Source organism: Syngnathoides biaculeatus, chromosome 23, assembly GCF_019802595.1.
Source record: "Syngnathoides biaculeatus isolate LvHL_M chromosome 23, ASM1980259v1, whole genome shotgun sequence".
In the NCBI taxonomy this organism is placed as follows: Eukaryota; Metazoa; Chordata; class Actinopteri; order Syngnathiformes; family Syngnathidae; genus Syngnathoides; species Syngnathoides biaculeatus.
The window spans coordinates 7,866,977-7,890,228 of NC_084662.1; the positions used below are offsets into that span (position 1 = coordinate 7,866,977).

At 49.6% G+C, this 23,252-nt stretch overlaps 3 protein-coding genes across 6 annotated transcripts in view; all 3 read right to left on the bottom strand.

The window, feature by feature from the left end:
- Nucleotides 1–2,964, bottom strand: part of LOC133496518 (coiled-coil domain-containing protein 85C-B-like) — a 40,267-nt gene extending 37,303 nt beyond the window's left edge. For 2 of the 3 annotated variants that reach the window (XR_009793805.1, XM_061812212.1), the window contains exons 1-2: nt 2,592–2,961; nt 1,464–2,299 (exon numbers count right to left, since the gene is read on the bottom strand). Coding sequence is in view for 2 of the 3 variants with exons in the window: in XM_061812212.1 (XP_061668196.1) it covers nt 1,464–2,208 (745 nt within the window). In the remaining variant the exon portion in view is untranslated. Of the gene's footprint in view, nt 1–1,463; nt 2,300–2,591 lie in introns of all 3 variants that reach the window. The other variant, XM_061812214.1, reaches the window with a different exon arrangement.
- Nucleotides 2,965–3,592: 628 nt separating this feature from the next.
- Nucleotides 3,593–8,137, bottom strand: unc93a (unc-93 homolog A). 2 transcript variants are annotated; one of them, XM_061812350.1, is made up of 9 exons: nt 7,378–8,137; nt 6,768–6,865; nt 6,236–6,417; nt 5,401–5,630; nt 5,133–5,258; nt 4,745–4,956; nt 4,456–4,591; nt 4,227–4,358; nt 3,593–4,113 (listed from the first exon to the last, which is right to left on the bottom strand). In XM_061812350.1, the coding sequence occupies exons 1-9, from the start codon at nt 7,457–7,459 to the stop codon at nt 3,833–3,835; spliced, it is 1,479 nt and encodes a 492-aa protein (XP_061668334.1). In that variant the 5' UTR covers nt 7,460–8,137; the 3' UTR covers nt 3,593–3,832. The 2 variants fall into 2 exon arrangements, with proteins under 2 accessions (XP_061668334.1, XP_061668335.1); XM_061812351.1 differs by lacking the exon at nt 7,378–8,137 and having other exon boundaries at nt 6,236–6,412; nt 6,768–7,364.
- A 1,535-nt stretch (nt 8,138–9,672) lies between these two features.
- On the bottom strand, nt 9,673–12,451 carry ccn2a (cellular communication network factor 2a). Its single transcript, XM_061812217.1, has 5 exons — nt 12,066–12,451; nt 11,773–11,989; nt 11,102–11,356; nt 10,813–11,024; nt 9,673–10,711 (listed from the first exon to the last, which is right to left on the bottom strand). Exons 1-5 carry the CDS (start codon nt 12,135–12,137, stop codon nt 10,415–10,417), a joined length of 1,053 nt encoding a protein of 350 aa, XP_061668201.1. The 5' UTR covers nt 12,138–12,451; the 3' UTR covers nt 9,673–10,414.
- Nucleotides 12,452–23,252: the final 10,801 nt, after the last annotated feature.

Here is a 23,252-nt window from a genome sequence, read left to right on the forward strand (position 1 = left end):
CGCCAGGCAGTCACAGGACACATATCAACACCATCATCACGACGTGGCAACCGATTCCACACTGCACGCACCAAAGTCAGGTGCGAGATTGTAAACCTAACCTCAATTCACCGATATATTGATCCAATATGATATTTCGGTAGAGAAAAAAAGATATGATGTAAAAGTCGCAAGTAGACCCTAAATAGTAATGTTATCATTTTCTGTTATTTATTTATTTTGTTCCTTTAATTACTTGCCCCGCGACCCTTGTGAGGATAAGCGGCTGAGAACATGGATGGACGGATAATTATTTGATTTTGTACTTTTTAGGAAGGAACCGTTGAGCATTGCAAATTTTTGCAATGGACTAATGTGACATGAGGTTGAAGATAAGCCAAAAGAGCAGCGGGCCAAATGGGTTGTGTGGCGGGTGAGTGGGAGTGGGGGGGGGGGGGGTCGGGGGCACTTGCAGATGCTGTGCGAGCGCGTCCGATTTAATCTCCCCAATCAAGACTTGGTGGTGGGATTAACCCAAGTAGCCCCCTCGCCAACCACCACCATAATCCTTAAAAGCAATTTTGATCGACATATGCCGTCGCCGTCATTGCACGCACGCTAGCTAGTATGTATTAGCCTGTTTGCGTTTTTTTTTTTTTTTTCTTTAAACATCCACTCAAAACTCGACAGGGTATCTTTTCCACCCACGCTATATCGCCCATTTGTAAAGACATCCTTTTTCATGGGTTGAAAAACATACTGCAGTCGCTCACATTTGAAAAACGTACAGGTGTGGTCAGTCCCGCCTGCAGATATAAAGTTGCGGGTGTGTGTTCTGTTGGTAATTATGAGTGTACCCCTTTAAGAGCAGAGGGGGGCGGTGTCAGCTAAACTAGGAAGGAGAAGTAGGCTGAGCAGCAGCTCGTTAGAGACCTGTGGTCCTTATTTGGGTGGCAGGTGTGATTGAATTGCTCCGCAAAATCTGGCCTGTTCACTGCTCACCATCACGATTAATTTTTTTTCATATTGTCCCTTTTAGATTATTATCAGTTTTTTAAAAATAGTTTAAGAATCACTCTAAGCCTCGCAAACCTGAACATTAACAGATTACTGAAACATAATCAATTCATGTGTACGCAGAAATGTCCGTCTGAATGGTTCGAGCGTTCGCCTCACAATATTAGGGACCCGGGTTCAGATCCAGTTTTCATGGGCCCACATCCCAAAAACACGCATGGGAGGTTCACTTCAGACTCTAAATTGTTTGACAAATGTCATTTTCCAATCGCTTGGCGACCAGCCGGAAAATTGCTGGGTTAGGCGCCAGCATGCCCGCGACCCACGTGAGGATTAGCGGTTCGGAAAACGGAATGGTATAATTTATTGCAAAATGTGGAACCCGGTTGGAAAAACACTATTTACAGTACTTCACTACACTACTATGTAGACAATTGTGTGTTAGTGAACAATTTGTGTCCACTCACCATTGAGTCCATTGGGGATGCTCCTGTGATGGTGCGGCACCGACAGGTCGTCCATGGACCTCCGCGTGCTCTGGCCCGGCTTGGGGGCCTCCGGGGCGGGCTTGTTGACCTGGTTGTGCTGGTGGTGGTGGTGGTGGTGGTGATGGTGGTGGTGGTCGGGACTCCCGGCGCTGCCCGCGCTGGAGGTGCTGCTGCCGTCCCCGATGTCCCGGACGGTCCCGGTGCCCCCGTTGAGGTTGCTGAGGCTGGACTGGCTGTCTATGGAGCTCCTGGAGCCCGCCCCGTTCCTCTCCTCGTCCAGCATGAGGATGATCTCCTTGAGCTCGGCGTTCTCCCGCAGAACCGTCTCCTGGTTGGCCTCCAGCTCCTTGAGCTTGAGCATGTAGGCGCCCACCTCCTTCCACATGGCGCTGGCCGTGTAGCGGCCGAAGCGCTGCCACTCCCGGGACAGCTTCTTGCCCTTCTGCCGGTCGTCGTCCAGGAAGCAGCAGAGCTCGCGGAGCTCCTGGTTGTCGTCCTGGAGCTTCTGGTTGACCTCCTTCAGGCTGCGGATCTCGTGGAGGTGCACCTGGAGCCGCCGGTTGATGTCCTTCATCAGGTTGCCGTGCTCGATCATCAGGTTCATCTTCTCGCCGTCGACGCGGCGCAGCAGGCGCAGGAGCTCCTCTTTGCCCCCGCGGAGGAGCTCGTCGTCGGTCACCTGGCCCAGGTCGCCGCTCGCCGCCTCGGACTGCTTCTTGGCCATGGCTCGGTGTTTGTCTCGGAGGCTTACTTGGAACGAGGCACCTCAACCGAGCCTCAACTGCGGGATGCTGTTAAAACACATCGCGGAGCAACTAAAAAAAAAAAAAAAAAAATCAAATAAAAACTAAAATTTGATTTAAAAATACGCCCAAAGTCAAAAAAAAAAAAAAAAAGACAGCAAACAACGAAATCAGGGACACATTCCGTCGGTGACACGCTGAGAACGGTTAATATTGGAGCTGCTCGAGCGGTGTGACATCTCGCCGAACCGAACCGACACGCGGAGCTCAACAAGCGCGACGAGCCGAGCTAGCTTCGCTCGAACGTTCCTCGGAAAAAAAAAAAAAGAAGAAGAAAGAAGAAGGAAAGAGAAATGAGTCCTACTTGAGTGCGCGTCGCTGAGTGCCTCCTGCCACCGGGCTGCTTAAGCCTCTTTAGCGGAACTGGAGCTTCACGGGAGCGGCTGGAATTAGCGGCGGTTGTGGCCCCCCCCCCCCCCCTCCTTCCTCCTCCGTCGTCCGAACATTGGACTTTGAACACGGCCAATGAAGACCGAGGGGGAGGGGGCCGCAGGTAGAAAAGGAGCACCGATGAGTCTCGCGAGATTTGAGTAACACGTCACATTCCGCTCTGTTTTGTTGCGAGGCGTCAGCGCGTCGGCCATGTTGGATGTGTCTGATCTTTCCCGGTTCCCCGACGCAAGTAAATTGACTGAATTATATTAAGCAATGAATTATCAAATGCACGAATTTAACGCGTCTTATTTACTCAATCACACGCACATGTTCTTATATTTGGAATTTATGTGGGAATGGGGTCGCAGGTGAACTGGAGCGTGATCAATCTCGCCAGACTTGATCTTTTGAAGGAATGATACTCGTCACACTCGCAGGAATCATAGCAGAAGTTTGTTGGTACAGACCGTCTAAACTGTCACTGTGGTAATAAATAACAAAATATAAAGTATTTTATCTGTGTCTGCTGTCTTTAATATCTACATCCTGAAGCGTAGATGTGAAATTTCTGAATAATTAGCACTGCCACTCGAACTGTTACAGGAGAATTTTGCCGTTAGAGGGCAGCAAAGGCTTTCTCAAAATTTAAAAGGTCTTTACTGCCCTCTTGTGGTCAAATCCTGATGTACAGCATAAAGAATTTAGTGCAGGCGTGCTAAACTATTTACATTATTTGAAACATAACGAGGATCCATGTTTATAATTTCAGCAAGGCAACAAAACATATTCAATTATTTAATTTAATAATACTTTCAAATATGTTTTACAGTATTCTCATACTTATTTTTTTTCCCTCTCAGTACGACCCCAGAATATTATGAAAATATTTTACAACAAATAAAGTTTTGTAATAATTATGACTTTATTGCCTTAATATTCCAGTTAAATTATGTTTTTGTAATATAAGTGGAGTTGATCTCGTCATAAGTTAGGAGGATAAAGTTCTGATTTTTGGAGGGGGGGAAAAAGCCTCCTTTTGTGACCAATGTTGACTTTTTGGGCCAGCGTGAGGTGTTTTGCCACCTTGGCCCGCGTGAGCTCGGTCCTTCGGTTCTGGAGTGTCAGGAGATGATTACGGTCGCAGCCTACATCCACGTCGTCGTCGTTCGTTCAGAGTTTGGTCTGGCAGTAAACGCTGCTGTCGTCCACGGCGACGACTCCCTTGGAGTGTTCGTCGTCCTTGGCTGCCGTGGGATTCTTGTACTCGTGGTACTCGACTATCGGGTAGGTGACGGCGGTCAGCAGCAGCACAGCCAGCAGGATGTAAAGTTTGTACTCCAGACAGAGGAAGGTGCTGTAGGCGAAGGCGATCACGAAGCCCAACGACTCCCACATGCGGTAGTTGGCGAAGGCCGCCTCCTTTTCGTCGGGGAACAGGATGCCGTAGAGAGCTGCCGCAAAAAAAGAAATACAAAGTCACTTGTATTTTGGAATTTCAACCACAGCGAGGACACCGAATGCACTAAAAAGCTCCCCCCCAAAAATCTTTCTTGTGTCTCCTGACCGTTGGTCTGCGTCTGCCAGATGGCGTCGGCCATTCCCCACAAGGCGGGAAACACGAAGAAGACGCCCAACTCCTGAGGGTGGGGCCTCCAGTACAACAGCGCGACAATGCACGACAAGTTAGCCACTGCCGCTAAAATGCAGAAATCAAAACACACAGAAAACTCTTTCGAGATTCTCAACAACAACACGTATAAGACGGCGGAACTTTTTTTTTTTTTTTTTTTTACCTAGGAAGAAGAGCGCCGCCCTGCCGGTGTAGCGAGCGAGTCGTCCGAAGAGGAAGGAGCAAAGCGAATTGGACGCCCCGAAACACATCATCACGAAGCCAACGTAGTGAATACCCAGGGCGCACGTCACGTAGTTCTGGAACAAAAGCAGCAGGGGTGAAATCCCACGGTCACCGACGACCCACCGGCAATGCTTAGAATTGCCAATGAAGCGCCTCCTGTCAATTCAACCTAGTTCCTGGACGGTCCAGTGCGGTGCGGTGCGGTGCAGTGCGGTGTCGAGACTCACTTTGGTGTACTCCCCGGACAGGAAGCTCTGCTCAAAGCCGCTGTACATGGTGAGCGGGATGAGGGTGAGCAGCCGCCAGTCCTTCAGCAGGCGGAAGGTGGCCAGGAAGGTGTGGCAGAAGGGCTCACGGTTGCCGCGGAAACGGCTGGTGCGCTCCCGGTCGATGTCGTCCAGAAACACGGCCACGATCAACATGGCCAGCACACCTACGCCTGCCCCGGAAACACCAACACCGTGACGCCGGTCGCTCGTCTTACAACTTTCCGAGTTTTGGAGCAGAACTGTTAATCATGTTAACTCGTCTTCGGGACAGAATCCTTCGGGAAGTCACGAGCGACACAGAATGTTCACTCAGCCGGCCGCTAAGATCATTGAAAGCGCACTTTACCGATGTAGCATCCGACCAGGGTCCACACCAGTTTCTGCGCCGGCCTGCCGGCGGTGGCGTTGGACGAGATGTTCAGGCCGCAGTCGGCGGCCCCGCAAAACTGGAGCTGCTCGTCCGTCACGTCAACTGGCAACAAACAAACATTTGCCATCGCGAGATGTTAATTGACTTTGCATCTTTTTCAGACTGGACAAGTTCCACGGCGTCAAGTTAGCCCACGTCAGCACGCTTGTGGTATGCGCATCCAAGCGTTAAAGGCGGCAATTACTTATGTTGGTGTCCTGGCCGAAGATGAGCGAGGACATTAGGTTCCCCCACACGGCCGACGACTGGAAGATGAAGAAGAAGACGCCGAAGTACTGGTTGATGACGTCCGGACCCTTCTTGCCCTCCTTGGCCGCCTGCGCGTTGCCGGAGATGGTGAGGTACGTGCACTTGGCCGACCACAGAGGGGAGCCCCCCAAACCCAGGACCACTGAAGTGGGGATCAGCGTGTACCTGAGAAACCAAACCAAAGCAACTGAGGCTAATTGGATGCAGCGCAGGCGGTTTCTGGAACAGTCCTAAGAAACTGGAGAAAAGAGTCAAGAGAATAGGTCCTACGTCTAGTCCCAACTGAGGGTACCAGTCCCAAGAAGATGTAGTAGCCCAAAGAAAAGGTTTTAGATCAAGATCACTTTCCTGTCCCGAGAGAAAGTTCGAGTCAGAGCGTGAGGTTCACCTGCCGAGAGAAGGTCTAAAAGAAGAGAAAGTCCTAGGTCTGGGAAATAATTCTCGTCCGAAGGGAGTGGAATCGTCCCAAGCCAAGATGAGCCCCAAATAACGTTTTATCCCACTGATAACTCTTCTGTCTCAAGCGGAGACCCAAATGAAGAGTCTTGACAACAGGTTCTAGTCCCAGGAGAAGCTCTGGTTGGTCTCAAATGAAAGTTTGTCGTTTGGTCCTGAGACTCCCTGTCCTGAGAAGAGGTACCGGTGCAAAGTCGAGGTTCTAGCCCCCAGGGAAGGGTCTACCCCAGTGTGCAGTCTTGAGAAATGGTGCCAGTACGCAAAGAAGGTTCGGTCCGATGAGAAAGTTCTGCTTCTGAGCTACGGTACGTTACCATCCCGGATAGAGGTTCCCGAAGGAGTAGGACACGTAGCAGGCCATGCCGGCCACGATGGTCCACTTGCAACCCAGGTTCTTGATCATGAGGGGGGGCAGGAACATGGACGAGATGATGATGGAGGCGTAGATGACGCTCAAGGAGGCCACGCCCATCCCCTCCTCCGCGTTCAGGCTGCTCTGGACAGTTGACAGATAGGAAACGTGCACGTTGGATTTGGCGCCTTCAAAGTTACGCGTTCAACATCCGGGATGGACGGCGTTCCCAAAATGCAACGTTCTCACGCGGAAGGATTAGCCACGACTACAATCACAGAGCTAACAGGAAAAACAATAACAATCAGTCCTATGACTGAATATAGAAATACTGATAATTCTCAAAATAATTTACAAGAGACTAAAATCAAGTCAGTGGCAGTTTTCGGTATTCCTTTTGTTCATTTCGGTCACAGTCACACATTGTGCCGTCAATTTGAAGTTTCCAAAAATGGTCCGGCCAGTATTGAAAGTACTTCTCAGCCGGCGTTTACCTGCAGGCTTTGCAGTCCGCCGTACGCCGTGAAGAGCGACAGGAAGCCCAGCGACACCACCAGCACGTTCTTGAAGTTGCGGCTGATCATGGCTGCGTCTGCGACGATTTCCAAAAACACAAAACTACACAAACACAACACGAACTCCCCCCGGCCTCAACAAGAGCGCTAGACGCGGAACTCGGCTTCTGCGCAGCGGACGAGCCTTTCTGATAACTACTCTTTTACAGGCTGGAGCAAAGTACACACATCGTCATACTTATCTTAAGGCCTCATATCAATATTTGGCAATATGATGCATTGCAAAGTTTGTGATGAGCACTGGTTTATCACTACCGATACCAGGAATTCATTGTTGTTTTGTGTCATAAAATGACAAACAGATAAACACGCAACTTTGGTGTGTTGGGAATCCCTGCCTATCCTCTTGTAGTTTTCACGTGGTTAGCATTTGTTGATTTGTTGTCGATCCGCAGGAGTACTAGCAGAAGTTCTAGTAGACTGGAATCGTTTTCTTTCCTTTTTTTCTCGATTGCGCTGAGAGATTTCGATCAGCTGATATCATATTGTGCGCGAAGAGGAGCAGAAATAAAAGATTCACTTGATGTACCGGAATAGTTGACAGGGTGGCTTCCAACCATCCATTTTCTGAGCCGGGTCGCAGGAGTTCTGGAGCCAATACCAGATGTCATCGGGCAGGATGCCTCCTGAACTGCTTGACGGCGTGGCTCATTTTAGCTAAAACGTCCTTGACTTCCCTTAACATTAGCCTCAAGGCTCGAGAGTCAGACAATCAAAGAATCCTACATTTCGGACATTTAATATCATACCGTACCAACAATCGCCCAGTAGCCCCTGCAAGATCTGTATTTGATACATCTGTGTCTTTCAGTTCTGTTGTAGCAAGTTTTGTCGTCCTGGGACTTAAGGAGTTTCCGCTGAGGTCTTTCCGTGCCGGTCTTGCGCAGGGGGAGGGATTGGTTCATCTGTGCCTTTGGGGCAAGGGCCGGCAAGGGTCCTTCTGGTCTGACCTCGGCAGGCGCAATTCCGGCCGGGACAGGCAATTGTCGAGTTGGGCTGGCTCGTGGGCGACAATCCGTAGGCCGTCGCCCAGGGCAGTGTCCGTACTCGCTTCACGTTGTTGTTGGTTAGGTCGTAGATGTGGATATTAAACAGCACGGGTGCTGGCATTGAACCTTGCGGGACGCCGTTCTTGAGTTTCTTACTCGGCTGCCGTTCTGGCCATTGTTGGTGAGTAGGCCAAAGCTGCGGTTCCTCAAAATTTCACCTTCATAATGGCATTCTTTTTGGAAAGTGTGAAACGATCCCAATATTTTCTTGTGATGATCCCAGACACAGCTGCTGACTTCCTTTGGAATCGTTCACTCGTTATCTACGTCCTCATCGGTATATGTAGAAATCACTATCGAATATACGTAGAGTCGATGAGTTGAGATGCTGACGTCATGGTTGCGTACCGGAGGCGTGGAAGCCGTGGAATAGGGCAAAGGTTTATGGTCAGTTATTCATTCCAAAGGCGTCGACGTCTTGGCTTTCTTGTTTACCCGCCGAATCGTTAGCCCTCGGAACAGCAACAAAACAAATACAAAGAAAATGTTGTGGTTTTACGTCAGGGTTGGAAATGAATTTTTTCAAACTAGGGTTAGGTGTCAAAGATGCGGGTTCGGTTTGCAAATGGGGGTCAAGGTTCCAAGTCAGATTTTCAACCCGGGTTTGGATTCTGCATTTGGGTTTCACGTCAATATGTCAAACCCACGTTGTGCTTACAATTTAGGATTTCGAGTCCAGGTTAAGTTGCCGAACATCGGGTTTGGGTGTGGTTGGGCTTAGGTCGGGTTTCGAGTTCCGAGTAACGGAAAACAATGACACAGAAGGGGTGTGTTAATTTCACTTGATGACAAGTTACGTAATACCCATGAGTGTTATCAGAAACAATCACAAAGTCGTACAGCGTGTGTGCGCGCGCATATGCATTTTGTCATAACCCATTGATGTACGCCGCAGTTAATTTTACCATTCGAATATGCAGGGAAAAATAAAATACAGCAGGGGTCGCTCTCGTACTATCAGTTTGGTGTAAAAACTGAATCGTTAGCAGTCCTATCAGTATTTATTTATTATTATTTTTTTTTTACCGTGTGCTGTTACTCAGTTTTTTTGTAGGTCAAAGGTCATTCGCCATCACTCTTGCGGTCAATTCATTAGGGAGACCTTCACCAGCCAATGAGCGAGCTGTGTTTTATATATATTATATATATATAAGATGTATGTTGTATATTAACGTTTCATATTTTGAGTTTGTATATTTTATTTGACTGAATTTTATGTTGTTTTGCGGTCTTGAAAAACAAAAATGATATCCGTATAATATATTGTACAATGCGTTCGGTACACTCGGACAACGCAATGAGATCTTTCCGGCAACTTGTGTCTCGACGAGGACGACGCTTACTTCTGAGTTCCACACCGTTATTTTTGCAGTTTGGCGTCTCAACACAAATGAGCAATTTCATTCGTGTTCTGAATCCGAGGTCGCAAAACTCTGCAAAGAGCAGAGATGCGACGCCGACGCCTCGGCTGCGCCTAGAAATTCTGTCCGTAAAAGTTATGAACAAAATCGGTGACAAAGGGCAGCCTCGGCGGAAACGAGTCCGACCTATTGGACCGAACTGTTTCTCAATAAGAAGATGTTTTATCTCTATTTGGGGGATTTTCGTCTATCGGGGAGGGCTCCCCCCCCCCTCCATGATAAACGAAGGACAACCTGTCGCTTGTGACATCACTAAATATGAGTCGTGAGGTTTCTTTGAGCCGTCGGACGTCTGGAATGTAAATTTAACTCGCCGGGAAAAGAAGTGCGGGGACGCGGGTTTGTATCAAAAAATATAGCATTTTTTTATTTTATTTCCAGCTACAAGGCAAAACATGTAACAATCTGTCACACTGCTCAATAAAATAGTAAAAAATACTGTTGTCCAAACAAAACAAAAACACTATTGATACATTTTTTGGAAAAAGCACAGAACATTTTAGGCTTTTAAATTAACTTACACTGTACAAACATATACATCATTTACATGCTTCATCTCGGAATGAACTGACAATTCTTCCAGTCTTTTTTTTTTTTTTTTGTTCTCCTTCTTATTCTTCCGGTAATCTTTCATTCTTCTCAGTGCCGTGGTCACGCCCACTCGCGTCCGGACGGAAACGTCGACCTTTTTGGGACGAGGCCCGCGTTCGGGCCTGCGCGCTTGAACACGCAACAGGGGCAGAACAGCGGCCCGCTGCGTTCGCAGGTCTGGTTGAGGTGGGGGGCGGGGGGGGGGGACTCATTTCACACCTCATTTAGAGGGGAGGTCAAGATTTTAGATTTAAAAATACAGTTAAAAAAACTGGACGGGCGTGTTTTCCACAATATTATTAGTGCAGGAATCTCTCCCTCTGTCTGAAAAAGTGCACAGGGCTGCACGCACAAATACACGCGACACAAAACAAAACAAAACAAAACAAAAAAAGTGCGTGACTACTTTGACAAAGCAAGCACAAAAAACGAGGCCTGTGTACATACGGAGCTGCGAGATGAGTTCTGTTTTCAAGTCAGGAAAGGCGGCGCCGGCGGGCGGGCCTCACGCCATGTCGCCCATCATCTTCTTGTAGTAGACGGACTCGAAGATGTCGTTCTCGCCGGGGCAGTTGTGGTGGCAGGCGCACGACTTGATGAACATCATGTGCTTCTTCATCACCTGCCCGTCGGGGCACTTGAACTCCATGGGCAGCGTGGTGGTCCGGTGGGGGGTGCAGCAGCGGCCGTCCAGGCACACGCCGCAGAACTTGGGGCGGTACGACTTGGTGGTGGTGCAGCCCGAGATCTCGAACTTCATGGGCTTGGAGAGGCGCGGCGTGCGGATGCACTTTTTCCCTTTCTGGAAAAAACGACAACGATACAACATACAATATCGGATCCCGTTCTCCTGAGCTGGATTTTTATTGGAGGTTGCATTCGATTTGCTCGCGAGGTACTGACCCGGATGCTCTGCTCCAGGTGGGACTCGCAGGGGCGCACCATGCACAGCCGGGTCTGCTTCTCCAGGCGGCACTCGCGGTTGTCGTTGGTGACCCGGGTGGAGACGCCCAGGCCGCAGGTCTTGGAGCAGGCGCTCCACTCGGTGGTCTGGACCAGGCAGTTCTCCCGCATCATGGACGGATCTGGGCCAAAGGTCTCCTCTTGGCGGTAAGCTGCTCGCACAAACACGGAGATCAGCAAACCCGTCGGGCTCAGCGCGGGCGTTAGATCAGCGGGCGAGGTGGCTCACCGGGCAGGACGGAGCCCATGAAGGTGTCGGTGTGCCGCGGGGCGTCGCACACCCACTCCTCGCAGCACTTGCCGGGCACCTTGACGCGGCGGGGGGCGGGGCAGTCGGGGCTGGGCAGTCGCACGTCCATGGAGCACAGGGGCACGCAGCCCACCGCCCCGTCCAGGCACGTGCACTGGTACTTGCAGCTGCTCTGGAAGCTCTCGCCGCTCTTGTACACCATTCCTCCGAACACGCAGGTGGCGCTCTCTCGCGCTGCAACCAAAACAAAACAAAACAAAACAATCCCTTTTCAGCAAACTGCAAACCTTGCAAATAGATTTAAGATTTCCCGAGTTTGGTGAACTGTGCGTGGGGAACTTATTTGTGACCCGCGCCATGACACAAGCGTTATGATTGGAATGTGAATAATAATCAATAGTTTTTGAGAAAGTACAACAGCAATAATTTGTGTGTGTGTGTGGGGGGGGGTTTCGGTAAAGCTCAACATGAACGCATGCAGCATTAATACTTTCTCATCTTGTTAGCAAAGTGCAATTTTATTTTTGTAGGAAAGTCCAACAATAGTTTCAAAGTAAATTTGTCAACAATATGTTTCGCTTCAGTACAACATTTGCCTCCTCGCAATCCACGTCGATACGATTCGCCCGAAAGGTCGTCGGCGTTCTCACCTGTGCACACGCCGATGCGGCGGTTGCCGGGCGAGCCAAAGTCGCAGTAGAGGCCCTTGTGGGTGTCGCAGGCGTCCCTCTCGGCGCACAGCTCGCCCATCTGCTTGGCGCACACCCGGCAGCAGCCGCAGCCGTCCGGCACCAGGCTGACGCCCGGGGCGCACTCGGGCGGCGCCGTGGGGCACGAGCACCGGCCTCCGCACTCCTGACCGGCGGCCTGAACGTGACCGGAGAGGACTTAGCGAGCGCCCCGTCAAACGTGCACGACGCCGAGCGAGCGGAAAGGGTCTTACCGCGTTCCAGAAGAAGACGCACACCAGGGGCAGCAAAATCACTTTCTTTGCGGCGGGCATCTTGAGGGGCATAAAAAGATTCTTCCGTCAGGAGAGTAAAGTCTTCCTTTTCCTGGATCGAGTCGATCTGTCGTCGGGGTTGGGGGGGAGTCTCTCGGGGAGTCCGCCGTCTTCTCGCTCTTGGAGTGAAAGCTAGACTTTAGCTCGGGTCGGTCTCGCTGTGAGTTGTGCCGAGAGCTCGCCGCCGCCGCCGCCTTTATAGCCCTCGGCCCTCGGCGGAAACGTCACCTCGGAGGAGGGTGGGAGGCCCGGGGACAAACATGGACATACTTGGCATTCTTTCCTGGCTTCCTGACCCCCACTCCAGACATCCCACATTCCTGCCGTCTGAAGGAGGAGGAGGAGGAGGAGGAGGAGGACGAGGAGGCCGGCGGGCTGGCCAAACAACAGCAAGCTCGCTCTCTCTCTCTCTCTCTCTCTCTCTCTCTCTCTCGCTCATCTGGAACGCCAAGGTCCAAGTCTGCTCAGGACCCCACACTGGGAATTCCTGAAGGCTGACTTCACAAACACAAAGCCGATAAATATTCATTTTCAAAAGGGGGGAGGCGGCACTCGAGGAGCAAGAAACAAAACGGGATGAATGAACCAAAAGGAAAGTCGAAGGTCCGGGGCTCGGAGAGCCGCCGCAAAGGTGGGACTCGGACTCTGGGGACGGCGCGGTTCTGGTCTGGGGGCATTTCCCCCACCCCATTTGAATCACCGCATTATCTCACGGGCGCTTTGAAGGTTTCGTTCGGCTACTTTGGATCTTTGAAGTCTAAGTCTGGCAAAAACTGAGGGTGTTGCGCTCCAGGCTTTCAAACCCCAACGTGGGTCTTTTTTGATATGTGGGAGGAAGCCGGAGAGAACCCAGTCAAGCGCACGGGCCCAAACACATGCAAACCCCAGGAACCGAGATTCGAACCCGCAACTTTCGAATTGTGACACCTACCCTTCGACCGGTAGGCCACGGTGCTGACCAGAAACAAAATAATAGAGCTCATTTCTACATGAAACAAAAACACAGTTGAAGACAATTATGAGCGTCAAAGCGACAGGTGGCGGAGTCATCCTCGGCTCCGGGATTTGAGCCAATCAGAACGCGGAAGAAAATATTTTCCGGGAAAGGCGAGATGTGTGTCACACTTAAAAGGAAGTTGCTGGGTTTTGATCCAAAACAGTTAACAACTTTCACCATCCCCCCCCCCCCCCAAAAAAAAAAAAACAAAAAAAAACAAAGCAGCTCGCCAGAGACTGAGCTGCGCTGTGTTCTCGTCTCCGAGTCGGTGAAGAAAAACACGACACGAGCTGTCGCTGTTCCCGACTATTATTTCCATTATTTTCCAATTGGATCGCGTTCAACCGGAGAGGGTCCACAGCGTATTATTCTAACTGACTCCAGTCTTGTTTCCCTCACCTCAAATTTCCACTCATATTCGACACTTATAGTCGGATTCGGGTTGTCCGGTTTGTGTTTTTGAACAAAACACAAATACGTGCATGAAATGCGTACGAAATACTCTCCGGATTGTCGGGTCTGTGAATGTCTATGTCCCTTTAAGAGGCGGGGCTTGGTGGGGTGTTGTCTGACATCGGCAAGTCTGTGCGTGAGTGTCGGGGTGTGAGCTGTGGCTGACGGCAGCTTACCCGCGAGCGTGTTTTTATGTTTACCAACAAATGAAGAGTCCTTGGACACATATGAAATTAGTACACTATAAAAATCCATAAAAATGAAATCACTTGGGGTAAAAAAAAGTTATTTAGCGACACTGCAAGCCAAGAACTCCATCCATCCATCCATCCATCCATCCGTTATCTACCGCTTTTCTGGGTCAGGTAGCTTCGGCGGGGATACCCAGACTTCCCTTTCCCCAGCCAGTTTTCCGGAGGGATCCCGAGGCGTTCCCAAACCAGCTGAGAGACGCAGTCTCTCCAGCGTGTCCCGGGTCGTCCTCGGGGTCTCTTTCCGGGTGGGACGTGCGTCCGCGAGGCATCAGAATCAGATGCCCCAGCCACCTCATCTGGCTCCTGTCAACACTGAGCCCCTCCCTGATGACCGAGTTTCTCACCCGATCTCTAAGGGAGAGCCCGGACACCCTGCGGAGGAAACTCATTTCGGGCGCTCGTATCCGGGATCTCGTACTTTCGGTCACGACCCACAGCTCATGCCCATAAGTGAGGGTAGGAAAATTGTAAATTAATTGGTAAATTGAGAGCCTTCGCCGAGAACTCCAATGTTGGCTATACAGTAGTCTAAACTTTCCACCAATAGTAGTAGCTAGTCGTGACCTACTTTAAAACCTGCGAAACTCATCAAGCTCTGATGTCACATTCGAACGCATTCGTCGTCACTAGTAAAACGGATGAAGTCGCTCTTTAAAATCCTTCAAACCCAAATCGTAAATCGCCGCTAAGCGCCCCGCACGCGGACGCGTTGTTATTCAGTCCTGCGGTCGGCTTGAAAAGCGCCGCGCCAGTACGTCAGCCGGAGCACGTTCGGTACAAGGTGAACCTCGGAGGGCCTGTTTTCCAGCTTGCCTCGTCAGGACAAACGGCGGCCAGCGAGCGACTCGAGCGAAAAAGCAGGCCCGGCCGCGTGTACGCTACGGGAACGGCTGTCCTTGTTCTCCGCTCACCTGCCTAATGAGTTTTTAGCGGGACTTGAAAAGACCAAAGACCAGGTGCGGCGTGTGTACCCGGGCCAGGTTTAAGCCGTACTTGAGGAAAAAGGCGAGACAGAGGTTTGTGTATTTTCTTTTTCACACACCAGGCGAGACTCTTATGAAAGGCAGCACTACTTCCCTCGCCAGCCAGCCAGCCAGCCAGCCAGCTAGCACATCGGAAATGAGAAGAAGAAGAAGAAAAAAAAAAAAGAAGAAACCTGCAGTTGCAGGAATGCGCGAGGAGAGCCAGCAGACTGACGGGCTTGTTACTATTCGCAGGAAGCCTTGCCATATAAGGCCGTCTGCTCCTTTCCTAATATGGATATGTTCTCTGCTTGCGTGCCGGACGGCCCGCGCAGAGAAGCGACGCGGAATCGCGCCCGTCAGTCATCGCCGCCGCAGGGGTCGCCTGAGCTCGACCCCGCGGATATCGAACGGAAGCAGCTTGACCGCATAGCGGATGCCCGTCCAAAACATGTCAGCTGTTCCGTGCAGAAGGCACGATGTGCAAAAATGTCCCCCCGACTTCGAGCGGCGGCCTCGGATCGTGACAAGCCGAGAACGCGAAACCGCCCGCTACGCTTATTAACTCCAGGGATTCATTGGATTTCCGCGGGGAAAACGTCGCTTTGGATTTGGCGCTCGGGTTTTGGTCGAGACTTCCTGGAACAGATTCATCGCGAAAAACCAGGTTCTGCTGTAAAGTTTCACGGTGAATAATAAACCCGCTTTGCCTCTTATTTGGAGGACTTTAGCGGTCGTTTTGCAGCCGCCAAAGTCCTAATAATTCAAATTCTCAGCCGAGAGCCTCGGGTCACGACCTCCCCCCGCCCCGCGAAGTCGGCGGGATCTCGAAAAGTGCAGCTCTTGTTGGCAGAGCGGGCGACTCCGTCACGCCTCGCCCCGCGCTGACGTCACGGCCACGACAGAGGGGCCGCTGTGTGCTCGCACGCCCGACTCGCGGACCCCCCCCCCTTGCTAACGGTGCACTTTTCGTATCAGCGCGTTTCGTTTTTGCTCTCCGGCCATTTCTAAATGCGCCGACCTACATTTAGCGGGCAAATTATGATATGTATTCCATGAAATTGCATCCGCAACACGATATTTTCTTTGTTCCGCAGTGTACGGAAGTTGGATTTTCTTTATCCAATCGGATTTCATCCAGTTTGTGTCGTCACGTTCAACTGATCAAGTAACTTCAAGCACTCGAAGGGTTTCTCTAATTGGACGGCAGATTAAGTCGGGTCATTTAAACAAAGGGAACATTCAGCTTCCTTGTCCATCCATCCATCCATCCAATTTCTTGGCCGCTTATCCTCACAAGGGTCGCGGGGATAGCTGGAGCCAATCCCAGCTGTCAACAGGCAGGAGGCGGGACGCACCCTGAACTGGTTGCCAGCCAATCGCGGGGCACATGGAGACAAACAACAGTCGCACTCACGGTCACACCTTGGTGCAATTTTGAGTGTCCAATTAACGTTGCATGTTTTTGGGATGTGGGAGGAAATCGGAGTGCCCACCCGGAGAAAACCCACGCAGGCACGGGGAGAACATGCAAACTCCACACAGGCGGGTCCGGGATTGAACCCGGAACCTCAGAACTGTGAGGCCAACGCTTTACCAGCTGACTCCACCGTGCCGCCTCATCTTACTCGTATTCAAAATATTTTAATCGTTCGTTTGCGGCTTGGTTATGTTTTCATAAAGTAACTTGCGCATTGTGTGGGAGGCTGGCACAGGTGTTTTGGAAGCCATTAAAAAATATGAAACAATCAGACACGAATCGTATTCAAGAAAAAGAAGTCCAAAACTAAAAGGAATGAGTTCCCCCCAATGCCTGCGTGGCTTTTCTCCGGGCACTCCGGTTTCCTCCCACATCCCCAAAACATGCGACATCAATTGGACGCTCCAAATTGGCCCAAGGCGCGACTGTGCGTGCAACTGATTGTTTGCCTCTATGTGCCCTGCGATTGGCTGGCAACCAGCTGAGGGTGTGGCCCGCCTCCTGCCCGATGATAGCTGGGATAGGCTCCTGCACTCCCGCTACCCTTGTGAGGATAAGCGGCTCAGGAAACAGATGAGTGGATTGTTGTAAGCCACAAGAAGTCGTTGAAATCCTTCGCCATCGTGATGTCGACGTGTTAGTTGTTTGCTTTTTGTCTTCGTCTCTTGTACATCAAAACAAGTCATGTGTCCTGGAAGGAACTGTACAGGTTCCACGGTCCACCCGCGCCGAAGCCGCTTTTATCGGCTGTCTATCAGACGAGCGGCGGCTGACGGGCCCTCGGAAGAATGTTTCCGCGGGCCTTCGTCAAAAGACGGCCCGCCGCTGCGTCAACGGCACCTCCTCCAAATCGCTTTACCTGCCGGCCTATTATTGCGCCGCTTTCGGCTCTTGGGCCCCGTCGACAAGACGGCGGAATGTGTTGACTGCTGTTTTTTTTTGTTTTTTTTTTAATATAAATGAAGGCAAACACTCGCGTGGGCGACATAGTTTCAGTACAGTACCCTCGGTTACTGTGCCACTTGTTGTTGCTAGGTGGATTTCGTCATGCCTGCAGGCCCAAAATAAAGATTCTGATTCAGCAGTTATCGCGGGGCCCCACGAGGGCAGAAAACTTTGACACGGTGTAAACACCAGAAACAACGTTGTTCTACATCTTAAATACTAAAAATACTGGCTAAGGTTCATGTCAGCAGCGCCGGTATTATTAGCAAATTTTCGTCGACCTCAAAGGTTTTGGATATCGACGGCAATGGTTGCAGTTCCAAATGAAGACGCGCAGCCAATCATTCTGAAAAGATCCAGAATTTTTTTTTCAAGGCAGACTCATTGCAGGATTTGTCTTCTTTGGTACACTCGCTTGATTAGAGTAGTAGTAGCGTAGTAGTAGAGTAGTCTTCTTCCGCATTATTAATCATATAAAAGGGTTGTATGAAAACTGTAGATTTACGCAATGATCCTCCAAGACCCCGCCCCCTTTCACACATTAGCCAATCTCAGTGGTCGTTCGCACATTAGCCCGCCTCCGTCTTCCTTATTTTTTTTAAGTTAACGTCGTTTAGCTAGCAAAGTTATTTTCGCCGTATCCTCAACGAATGGTGATCTTAAGCTCCGCCCTCTCAGCTCCAGTTGCCACGTCCCACAAGCTTCCAAAATGGCGACTGAGCAGAACCGGTTTGAAGTGGATTCTCTATCGCGTATTCCTGATAATTTTTTGGCAAACGCGTCGGCCTTGTCCGAGAGAGTTCTAGAGAGAGGTCTAAACTATTTCACGCAGGGATATGCACACGGAATAAAGATTTTGGACGGCGCAAGACGCATTGTCAGGGTTACAGCGAAACCTTGGCGATCGGTGGAAAAATGTTTGACGGCTCGCAAATTTCATATTGAAATCCAACAGGATAAAATAGTGGAATCGTACGGCGCGCGTAAAGCAGGGTGAGTACTTTCTACTTGGATCTACTTAATCCATCGTAGACACTTCGTCAGCTGTGTTTTGGGCTTTGGAAAATGAATCTCGAAAGTATCTTTCAGCAGAATTTTCACGTTCCCCAAGCGCACCTGAGGACCATTTTCTTCGTAACATGAAATTTTCCAAGCGCACGCTACTGGCAACCAGCATTGCTTGTGGGACCATGCGGCGAGAGGGGCGTGTCAAGACAACGCGGCTATCTGATTGGCTATGATTCTACGAGTGATTGACAGGTCCACTGAGTTGAAGCACGGCACAAAAGTTTGGCACAAACAAGCAAATGAACATGTCGCCGTTGCGTGACAATGAAAAATGTCTCAAAGTTCTGAGTCAAAGTGTGAACGTTTAACAGCCGTCTGGAGCGCGGATGAATTTAAAGTCAAACAAGTTTAAGAGTAAACAGCTTTGAAGACGAGTCTGCCAGCAGTTTTCCTATTAGGGAATTACATAAGGTCAACTAATCTGTTCCAGGAGAGTCGAACTCACGACATCTCAACTGTAAGGCGAAGGCGCTAACCGCCGTTCCACCGAATTATGAAATACGTTGATAGTTGTCAAGCGAGTGTCAAACATTGACGGAAAATAATAACAGAGGATGAGAATTGAGAGGTGGTTGGGGGGGGGGGGGGGGGAGAGACATTGCGCGATGGCTTCGGGTTATAATAATGTCGAGGGAGGCTCGGGGGTGTTGGTGGGCAGATGGATTGTCAAGATGGAAACAGCGTCTATTTAAAGGCAGAGCGGCTGGAAAAAGGTCCAGACTGGAAACACGCATGAGACCCCAGCCGCTCTCGCTCTTGTTTTTTTTTTCTTTCTTCTTTTACTTCTTCAGACTGCGGCTTGAATTACGGCACTTTAATGGCACCGCGATACATTCTATACCTCGGCGTCTCCTTGGAGGCTCGCTCGCTCGCATTTTTTGGGTGCGACGCGTCCTCGTTAATCATCGAGCTAAGGACGTTTTTTTGTTGTTGTTGTTGTTGTTGCCAGCTAACAAGGGAGGTGATATCCCTTCCACCTCCGCCTGGAACAAAGCGCCTTTGACGGGGTCCAGATCTGGCCCGAAGCGTCATTTGATGGGGCCCGGGAAGCTTGCCACGATTTTTTCCAAATATTTTTTCATAGCAATGATAATAACGTTGAGCCCTCCCCTGACGGCGGTTCGCTATTCGCGGATTTTCCTACATTGAAGCCTCGCTCGTTGCGGGGGAACAATCCTGACCCACGTGCGGTACGCTAAAATTGGCGACATGGAGAGAGCAACGCAATTGCTAATTTAATATGCTGGAAAAATTGCTGCTTTATTATGTCGTCTTTGATTGAAATGGTTTTTTCTACAACATTCTGAGAACATCCCAATCTTCCATCACTAGTGAGCTTTTTTTTTTTTTTTTTTTTTTGGTGTCTATTTTATATTCTCATGCTATTGTCGGAATCATATCAATTGGAAGCGACTGTATTTATTTTGTAAAATTGAGAGAAAGTTTTCAACAAGTCAAATAATCCTGAACAATAACTATCTTGTGTAACCTTAAATGACAGGAAATAAAAAGGAAAAAAAAGCCAAAATTTTGCATTAGTAAATTGGAATTTTTTTGTGAGAAAATAATTCTGAAAAAAAAAAAATTATAATTCATAATTTAAAGAAAAAGTGTCAATCTTTATGAAAATGAATTAAACAATAACTATATTGTGTATCCTTAAATGACAGGAATGAAAAAAGAAAAAAAAAAAGCCAAAATTTTGCATTACGAAATTTGAATTTTTTAGGGAGAAAAAAAAGTGAAAAAAAAAAAGAATATTTATAACTCATAATATAAAGAAAAAGTATCAATCTTTATGAGATTAAAGTCATAGTATTGCCAGGTAAAAATGTGACAGAATGATGTCATAGTTCAGTTATAGTTTAATGAGTTGTATTTTTTTTAAATCCTGATATTACAGCTTGTATACCACAATAGAAAAAATGATTTTATAGAAAAAAAAGTGTCAATCTTTATGAAAATGACATTTTTATGAGATTAAAGTCATATTATTGCCAGGTAAAAATGTGACAGAATGATGTCAAAGTTCAGTTACGTTAATGAGTTGTATTTTTTTTTTTATCATGATATTACAGCTTGCATACCACAGTGGAAAAAAATGACATTGTAAAAAAAAAAAAAAAAAAAAAAAACTAATAATAATTTTTTTTTTTTTTTTTTAAAGAAATCGTGTTTTTATCCCCCAGTCATTGATGTCGCTGCACGTGGGAAAAGTGGAAAGAAAAGCAACAGTCAGTGATGCACCTCAGCTGTACAATTTTGACCCTTATGAGCCTCGGGGGCAACCACAACTATGACACCCCTGAAGGTCGCACGCAGGTGGACCCTGGCGACAGCTGCAGGAGTCACGGCAACACGCGCGGACACAACACGAGCGGGATTAGCCGCTACGGCGCGCTGGAAACTTCTTCTGTTTTAGCGTTGGCGCTGCAGACGGCGGGACGACTTTTTCAACAAACGCCTCAGCTGCCGCGGACACGCACGCACCCGCGTCAGGTGGTCTCCGTCGTGTGGGTCCCGGATGGACTCGCCGCCCGTTCCGCTGACCTTTTTCAAGGTTTCTAAACTTAGAGGCCACGCTGAGCGCGGACGACTACTTCCTCTCTGGGACCTCACACGCGCAAGAAACCATTCGAGCGCCCCGCTGTTTTTCGGCCTTAAACACGCAAAGCGAGGTCACGCGGTGTCTGCGACCCCCTCCAGAAGGTTTCTAAATATAGCACGGGGGACCATCCCGCCCACGTCGCCGTCCGCAGATGTGCCGGAATCTCCCAAGGGCCAACACATTCCCTTTGCCGTCGCTATTTTCCTCATAGGAAATAATAGAAATAGAAGTTTGTCTTTTTTAAGCGCACAAAGACCCAGCAGATGTCACTCGGCTTATTTCAAGAGACGTACATGTACGCAGACACTACAGTACCTCCAGTACTTTGTCTACATTTTATGCTTGAAATTTGTGCAGATTTAATACTTCAGTCTTTTTCAGAAAAGACCCAGCAAAAATAGCCGTTCCGCGAGCCCACTCGCGGCTAAGCTACTGGCCTAGTCGCTAGTAGCGGGCCACTTGCCAGTGGAGCCGTCCAAGCCGCCGCCTGAGCCCCGCGTGGGTTACTACAACAGAGCGCGTCACCCAAACAACACAAAACACTGAGCGAAGATACATTTTTCGGGTTGTCAGCAGAGCGCGAAGGCTAACTGCGCTATGAAGCGCTGCTAGAAATAGGCCAAGCTATTATTACTCGGTAGCTCACGACTGCTGTGACTACCAAATAGTCATAAACGGCGGTGGTCAGTCGCAACGCAGATGGCGAAAAAGACTATTCAAACGATTCAGAACTGGATTTTTCTTGGTTTTTGCACATGTTCAGCACTTCAAAGACATTTTGCATATTTGGAAACCAAACACGAAGAAGATGCCGCCTTTGGTTCAACGTGAATCCGTCAGAGATTGAAGAACGCGTCAACATACACGGAAGGTACGCAACTGTTTGCTTCTGATCCAAATCAGGATTGTCTGGCCTTGGCGGAGGTACCTTTGACACATTTCGCACCAGCGCCAGGGCCCGGTGCCTCAAAACGCGTACGGCATATTTGCAGTTCCGACTTATCCCGGCCTTTCAAAGCGATCGAGTCGCTTGGCAGCTGCGGCAAATTTATTCGGCTTGCGGCGATTTGGACCGCGTCCTAGCGCACGGCCGTTTGAACCGAATACATATTCCTACTTTTGAGGTGGCCGCTTCTCAGCAGGAACGTCGAGTCGCACACCCCCCCCCCCCCCCACGCCTCCCTCCCTCCCTCCTCCCCTTGCCGCTATTAGCCTGGCACACGACTGCATAGCGGGCTAATTAGCTTCCTGTAAGACCCTTGGATGAAAACACGGCCTTTAATCACTCGCCGCTACTTTTGTCTCGGCGGCTGCCAAAGTCAATGTTGACGCCGAAACGCGCTGTTTTTTTTCGCAGGTGTTTTCAATCGGTGATTTGCCAACGCTTTCACCTTAACATTCCTCCAACATCAAAGGCGTTGTTTTTCCGTCATCGCGGCTTTCATGTGGCGTCCCACCCCACCCCGCCCCCCCCCTGCGTCGGGCGCTCGAGCGCGGACCTGCGCCCCGGCCAAACCGTCGTTAACTTTGACCCGAAAGCGGACGAGCTAATGACTGACGAGCCGCTTTGTGCGCGACTCCACCCGCGGTGCGCGCAGGGGGAAGTTGCAGCCGCAACTCAGGATGGACAAGGGCACGTTTGAGGTTCAAGTGTTTAGATTTCCACATCCGAGGTGCAACGTTGCTCTGGAACCCGTTATTAAGTCGGTTGGCCTATTGCTACGGCAACAAGAAACACAAAGTGACCTCACGTCCTCTTCCCCCGAGGACGCCCCCTGCCGAAAAACAACGTTCGGCAGTCGACGTGCAGTCATTCTTCCGCTGCCGTCGTGCTTGCATGTCTCCGATCGATAAGTCTACCCGCCTGATTCACAGGCCTGGTTGACTCATGAGAGTAAAACTAAAGCGGTGTGCAAAGTCAGTCGACGCGTTCTTCTTCTGCATTGTTCGTGGGTTTCTGGATGTCGTAAGTGCAACCGCCGGACTCGCTCACGACGTCAGCAACAAGCACCAAGTGACCACAATCCCAGAGGACACGTCGGGGCCCTATTACCTCAGTCAACATGTATTCTTCCGCCGCCATCGTGGTCGCATTTGCATCGCATTAACCGTATCTTACGGATTCTTAGTGACTCACAATATTAACAAGAAGTGTCTTGTCTACTTCTCAGGGGTTTCCTGAAGCATCCGACCAGGAGTTTACCATCGCAATTGACGTGTTTTGTCCCTCCGTACTTTAGCTGCTGTTTCATTAGCAGAAATGCCACAGTAGACCACGTAGAAAAACTACATTCACATAAGCCACTCTAACATCTCCTGTATTTGAAAAACCCAAATATGATCACCCTACAAGTTAAGTA

What these genes read in the sequence shown, in the direction of transcription:
- ccn2a (XM_061812217.1), bottom strand. Translation starts at nt 12,137, where the DNA reads ATGCCCCTCAAGATGCCCGCCGCAAAGAAAGTGATTTTGCTGCCCCTG. An exon ending in GCGTCTTCTTCTGGAACGCG is followed by an intron (nt 11,990 to 12,065) that starts GTAAGACCCTTT and finishes GGTCACGTTCAG; the next exon opens with GCCGCCGGTCAGGAGTGCGG. An exon ending in CATGGGCTCCGTCCTGCCCG is followed by an intron (nt 11,025 to 11,101) that starts GTGAGCCACCTC and finishes TTGTGCGAGCAG; the next exon opens with CTTACCGCCAAGAGGAGACC.
- unc93a (XM_061812350.1), bottom strand. Translation starts at nt 7,459, where the DNA reads ATGACATCTGGTATTGGCTCCAGAACTCCTGCGACCCGGCTCAGAAAA. An exon ending in GGGAACCTCTATCCGGGATG is followed by an intron (nt 5,631 to 6,235) that starts GTAACGTACCGT and finishes TTGGTTTCTCAG; the next exon opens with GTACACGCTGATCCCCACTT. An exon ending in CCTGGTCGGATGCTACATCG is followed by an intron (nt 4,957 to 5,132) that starts GTAAAGTGCGCT and finishes TTTCCGGGGCAG; the next exon opens with GCGTAGGTGTGCTGGCCATG.